General features: G+C 35.1%; 1 protein-coding gene across 2 annotated transcripts; it reads right to left on the reverse strand.

Moving 5' to 3' along the window:
* Positions 1-930: 930 nt before the first annotated feature.
* Positions 931-5,649, reverse strand: LOC140880884 (hexokinase-3-like). Of its 2 annotated transcripts, none has more exons than XM_073285735.1 (9): positions 4,734-5,649; positions 3,397-3,556; positions 3,116-3,298; positions 2,960-3,034; positions 2,582-2,737; positions 2,383-2,481; positions 2,167-2,291; positions 1,696-1,777; positions 931-1,590 (listed from the first exon to the last, which is right to left on the reverse strand). In XM_073285735.1, the coding sequence occupies exons 1-9, from the start codon at positions 5,003-5,005 to the stop codon at positions 1,210-1,212; spliced, it is 1,533 nt and encodes a 510-aa protein (XP_073141836.1). In that variant the 5' UTR covers positions 5,006-5,649; the 3' UTR covers positions 931-1,209. The 2 variants fall into 2 exon arrangements, with proteins under 2 accessions (XP_073141836.1, XP_073141837.1); XM_073285736.1 differs by having other exon boundaries at positions 3,397-3,547; positions 4,734-5,647.
* Between the last annotated feature and the right edge of the window lie 853 nt (positions 5,650-6,502).

The following is a 6,502-nucleotide window of genomic DNA, read 5'->3' on the forward strand; positions in this document are numbered from 1 at the left end:
AATTTTTAAATACATGTTATTTTATTTTTATTAATTATTTTTTCTCAAGAATTGAATAAGAAATCAAATAAAATTCAAAATGAAAATAGTTTTAATTAGATTATTTTTTAAAAAAATTCAATTATCGTAATTTACTTATATTATTAACTTGATTTTATTTGTTCGAAGTAAATTCACCTAATTTCATTTCATTGATAGTCAAATCAATTAATATACAACCATGTAATTATATCATACACACTTGAGGACAATATTACAAAATCACAACAAACTTAAAAAAAATTATAAAAATATAGTATCATGATCTTAACTGATATTTCACTGAATCAAAAAAACAAAAACTAATAGAGTATAACTATATACTTTTGCATATAATATCCTTTTAAAATTAAAAATCATAAATTTAGTTTTATAATTAAAATATTCCGCAACATAATTTTTAAAGTTATTTTAAAATTTTATTTTAAAATAAAGTTTATATATTATAATAATATGATATTTTTTATGTTGTAAAATAATTTTATTAAAAAATAATTAACTTTTAAGTATATATTATATATGGAAGTTGTATTTTATATTCATGTTAATATATCTAATAAATAAGAAAGTATGTAAAATTTAAATAGATCAATTGGCTTTACAAAATTAGGAAGAACATGTAGGGATATAAATGTTAATTTATAAAATAAATAGGTGAAATGGAGTGTGATTAACATATTTTAAAGTATAAATAACATTTCTTATATATATAGATATGTATATATGTATATATATTGATATGACTCCATTTTAACAGCGCAATTTTTGTACGAGATATCTGCGTCATCTTGTATAAAAACAGGACTACTTTCTTTTTATTTGAGTTTAAATTTTCGCGTAACTAAAAACAAAACCAAACCATATCACCATAAACATAAACATAAGCCTTAGTAACAACGAATGAATAGAATTGAACTCAAAATTTAGACCACAATTACATTGTACACTATTATACAGACTGGTCGAGACATATATTTCACAACCCAATGGCTTCTAAATTCTAAAACGTATAATCGATTATTTATAACCTATGAAATCAACCAACTAAATCCCACATATCAATGCACTAAATCTCCCCTTCGGCAAACTATATATGATATATGCATTATAATTTCTACAAATTTACAGAAGATGTAAAAATCAACAAATATTTCATGTATCCATAGCAACCTATACGGTACCCCCAACCGATGATGATGCATGAGATGCGGCGGCAAGAAGGGCTGCCCCAATACCCGAACCGTCTTCTGTGATCTTAATAATGACATGAGGAGCGATATGCTCGCCTAATATTTGCTCCAACGCTTCATTCAGATACTCTCTGAACATGGCATAGTTCGTATACAAACCCCCTTCGACTGCCACCACGGTTCTTTTCATCCTGTCTTCCCTCGTTTTTGTTTTTGCACTCGTAATGCCACCACTTCCATCGCGGCCAATCTTTTTTAGGATTCCAACAATACCAGCAGCCACTAATCTAGCTGCCCGGCATGTCACTATATCACACAATTTGACGACAAGTTTCCGAACATTGAGGGGAACATTGGGGATCTGAAAGGTAAAATTACCGATGAAAACTGGAGAAAGATACAGAGGTTTTTACCGTCACAGCTGCCGTATATGATTGAAAGATTAATGGGATGAATATGTTCATACCTCGAGAGTGTCACGCAAGATTCTGGCCACCTCGCTCAGGTCAGAGGAATTGTCCTCATGCATAGCAGCCATCAAAGGTGTCCTGAAATGTTCGAACCAATGATCTAATATTAAAATCCATGTGTAAATGAAACCACCATCTACAACAGCAATACACGCTCGCCGAGCTGTAGCTGACAGTAACCGCAAATGGATTGATACGGGCAAATTATAGGACATGACAAAATTATAAGTCGCTAAAAGCTTTGCTCCCAGACTTATATAGGGGTGAAATGAAGTTCCTTAAAACAAGTACTTTCCACTCAGTGCACAATCTGGAATTCCTTGCTTTTGAAAAATAATAAAAGTCTTTCCAAAGCTCTGGCAATGTGCGGGCATTGTTATTTCAAAATTTAAATTAAATATAGATTCATGAAAGAGAGTGAAATAAATCACGATAGCAAAGGAAAAAACTAACAATTAGATTAGTACCTCAAGATGAAGGGCTCCTGTAACTTGGAGGCAGGTCCAAAAACATCCGACTCCTGTGACATCTGAAGCATTACTCTTCGTACAATGTCTCCTAAATACATTCCTGATATCATTTTTTCGAAACCCTAAAGCACGGTAATCAACCATTATAAAGTTAATGAGACAAAGTTTAACTGAATTGCTAAAAATAAAATAAAAAGTTTATAATGATCTCACTTGATCATTCGGGTTAGGACTATCAGCATCCAAGTTGACATCAAATTTTGTTCTTGGCAGATGAGATGACCAAAAATTTCCCCATTCAATATTAACAACCTAAATGCATTTACATCCCAAAATAGGTAAGCTCAAAAAGAAACCTGCTTAAATGAGAACTATTGATCAATAGCTTAAATCAACACGTTAGAAAGAATACCATGCCTCCAGAATTTGCAAAAAGACCTTGACACTTGATGATGGCATCTGCACGTTCTAAATAGCAGGCATTGGTACCGGTCCCTATTATCACGGATGCGACAGTGTCCTCATCCTGATAATGACCCAGAGCCAAGGTCCCTACGGTGTCATTTATCTGCTTAAACAAGAATTAGTTTCATTTATATATAATCCAACACTTCAAAATATCATAGAAACCAGTCCAACAAACATCCAGATTGCATCTTTTCGGCACAAAAATTGAGGTGTTGTCATGAAATATAGTGTAAATTCAATATTATGTGCCTCAACAAAGTGTAATGGGAAACTGAAACTATCATCCACATGAATATCAAAGATTATGAACTTGAACGCTTACAAGTGCTGACACTCGCATATCCAGGCCTTTTAGAGACATTGCTTGCTGTAGGCACTGAGAGATATCCCTTCCAACCTGATATTTGGAACATGCTGAGTTTTAGCATTTAAAAATTGGTATAGGTTGAGTCATCAACATAAACCAGATTGAACTGACCGTGTCTTCAATGGAAAACCTTTTCGTCCATTTTAATAGAACTCCTGATGACAAAGATGTTTGTTTCACAGGAAATGAAAATGTGAAACCAAGTTCCCTGCCTTCTCCTCGTGAAGGCTCTGAAGTACCATCTTCCCTTTCAACAAAATCCTTCAAAGTTGCTGCTATGTAACCAAACAGCTCCTACAAGTGAAAGCACAACAAAGCGAGAAACATCAATAATTTATTCTTTGTATTACATCGATCTCAGGAATTCTTAAGCAGTATGGGAACTTGCTCACCTCACTCGTGCTGGTCATCAATTCTTCTGGAATGGGTTGTTCATCTACTTCACACCCAATAACAGTAGAAGGTTGACCTCCCAACTGAACCCGCAAGATCCGGAAATTTGTACCACCAATATCCAGAGCATAATAAATTCCCTTCTCATTCCTGGGAATACTATGTCTCAAATTTAGGATTAAAAAACTATAAATTCTGAAATTCCTAATTAACACCCAGGTTGCAGCATGGATATAGTAACAAGAAACCCGAGATTTCCCAAATAAAGGACTAAATTTAAACATATATTTACAAATATATAATATAAAATATCAACCAACCAACTTCAAACTAGTTTGCGCAAACACAGCTACCACAAGAAGTTTTACCAGAGGTATGCATGGAAAGTTTCATGTGAAGCACTCACATACTAACGCAATAATGCATGCACTATAGAGAAGACAATACGCATGAAACGCTTTGCCCAGCAGTGTGATTCTAAAATGGTTCAGATGATCAGAACATAGTAAAAAGCAAGACAACAACTACAACGGAGTAAGACGAAAATATGTTTTCTAATAGAGCTAGTTCCCGTCAATCATGGCAATTGGCACAGTTCATATCAAATTAATATAAGATAGATACGTGATAAATGCAAGAGTAGAAAACAGGAAATATCAGGAGCTGTCTCATTAATATCACACAGTCCCATAGCTGGCATGTAACAAGAATCCAGCCAAGAGACCTGACCATCACAAGATTTAACATTTGTCCTCACAAAAAAACTGCAACACGCAAACATAAGAAAACAATTCTTATTGAAAATAAGCAGTATTCTAGAATCTTGATAGTATCCAAAACTTGATATACGAATGACATTGGATAAGGAAGAGTGGAAAACAAGAATCCATAGAATAATTTAGCCCAGCTCCAATCACGGATTCGAATGAGGGATTCCTATTTCTATACATCATAGAAGCATTGCATTTACGAGAAATCCGGGGATATTCATCAAATGTTCCGTAAAACGAGCGAGGAATTGAAGAAGTGACTGAACTTTAAAAGAAAATGTCAAAAATCACAATATTTGAAAAGAAGGGGAAAAAAAAGAAAATAGTTTTTAATCCACCGTTTCAAAATAAAATCATCGCGGAAAGAGAAAAGATACATACCAAAAATAAAATAACGCTAATTTTGAACACCAAACCGGTCAAAATCAGCCACAAGTCAAATAATGGACACATGCAAGTTTCAAAAGAAACACGCACAAAACACACATAAACACGTACAAATTCAAGAAACAAATAATAAAAAAATGAACACAGACATATTTTTTTAGAAAAAATCCATGCTTTACCCAGTGGGGAGGGTGTCAACGTAGGTAAGCAGCATCTTGAGCTTGGAACCGCCCTCAGAAGCAAGCCCCGCGTGCATCTCAACTACCATAGCATCAACCACCTGCCGGAGCCGCCCCACGGGGGTGGCGCAGCTCTCCTCGAACTCCGCCAACACCCTCACCACCCTATTCCACCCCCTCCACCGCCTTGCCCTCGTCCCCACCATCATAACCGAAGCAACGCACGCCACCGCCGCACATCCAGCGGCTAACGCCACCACCACTTTCCCCATGTACACGACGCCTTTCGCTCTCCCTGACTTTATCCGTTCCCTCCTTTCGATTAAAAAAGAAGACGTATTCAATCAATCATCCTCACCAAAAACCTTCTCCTTCAAGAACCAAGCGATCAAGACAAAAACGACGTTTCAAGAACCAGAATTCTTCCCGCAACTGCCCCTCCGGGAATGGAAAAAAAAAACACGACGGCGCTCAAAGAAACCCTCGAACAAGCGACCACTGAAGACGGCGCATCCCGTCGGCGGCGGCCCGAAACCTGCGTGTGCGGAGAAACGAAGAAGACTTCGCCTGAAACAAAAGTTGAGAGAGAAGCGAGAGAGAGAGAGAGAGCGACGGTGAGAAGTGGTTTTGGAAAGCGAGCAGTCCCTGCTGGAGGGTACTTATAATGAACACCGAAGTGACATATTTGCCCCTGAAAAATTAGCGAAATGCCTGATTTGTTCTGGTTTGACTACGTAGAGCGTGAAGAAAATCACTCGGGTGAAATTACGATTTTGCCACTGCCTTTTAATTCAAATTTGGAGTTGGATTTGCTTTGAATGAAAAAAGGCCAAGTTTGATTAATTGACCTATATCGGAAGGCTACATGGTGATGGGGACTTTTTCCTTGTACTAGATTCTCATTGTGACCAAGTTTGAGTTTCCAGTTATTTTGTTATCATGTTGTCAAAAATTTCATTACACATATTTTGCAGTTACTTTTTTTTATGGCGCGAAAATACGTTCTTGCTATTTCTTATTATGCAATTGGTAGATTCTCGAACTAATTTAACAGCTGTAAATCACGCTTTCCAGATAAACAACACCCGGATGAGCCATGTGCGAGATGCTCGCCCGAAAAAAGTACTGTCAAAAGAAATCGAACTTTTGATTACGTGTCAAACAATCACCTACACCACAACTCAAACATCTCATTGAGACTTTCTAATTAATTTTAGGTTTTGGCACGGTGATTTGATACGATTGATGATCTGATCTTATCTAATCATTGATTATTTATTTGACATCAATCAAATCACTTAATTAAAATTACAATATTACGTTGTATATTTTTTAAATTACATTCATTAAACATTAAAAATAAAATATTGTTAATGAGATATTCGTCCAATTGTTAAGGTTGAGGCTCTGAGACCAGTTGGTCTCGAGTTCGATTCTCACTAGTTGCTGATATGTTTCTTAATTTATTTAGGTAGATTTACAAGTTTTCCTTGTGATTCTTCTGCTCGAGATAAGCATGCCTCGAGTTCACGTTTAATTTTTATATGCAGTGCGGACAGTTAATTCATATCATTATAATCTAAATCATGACTGTAATTATACTCTCAAAAAATAACAAAATTTTATGATCTTAAATTTAATCAATCAAATAAAATATATTATTATTTATGAAATATTATTCTGTATTCTAATAGGAAATTTTAATAATCACGATAGTTTTAAAAATAGAATGCGCATTATGGTAAATTGTTAGATTACATTATATCTTT

This window comes from Henckelia pumila, chromosome 2 (genome assembly GCF_033568475.1).
Source record: "Henckelia pumila isolate YLH828 chromosome 2, ASM3356847v2, whole genome shotgun sequence".
NCBI classification, from domain to species: Eukaryota; Viridiplantae; Streptophyta; class Magnoliopsida; order Lamiales; family Gesneriaceae; genus Henckelia; species Henckelia pumila.

What these genes read in the sequence shown, in the direction of transcription:
- LOC140880884 (XM_073285735.1), bottom strand. Translation starts at nt 5,005, where the DNA reads ATGGGGAAAGTGGTGGTGGCGTTAGCCGCTGGATGTGCGGCGGTGGCG. An exon ending in ATATGCGAGTGTCAGCACTT is followed by an intron (nt 2,738 to 2,959) that starts GTAAGCGTTCAA and finishes TTGTTTAAGCAG; the next exon opens with ATAAATGACACCGTAGGGAC. An exon ending in TTGCAAATTCTGGAGGCATG is followed by an intron (nt 2,482 to 2,581) that starts GTATTCTTTCTA and finishes AAATGCATTTAG; the next exon opens with GTTGTTAATATTGAATGGGG.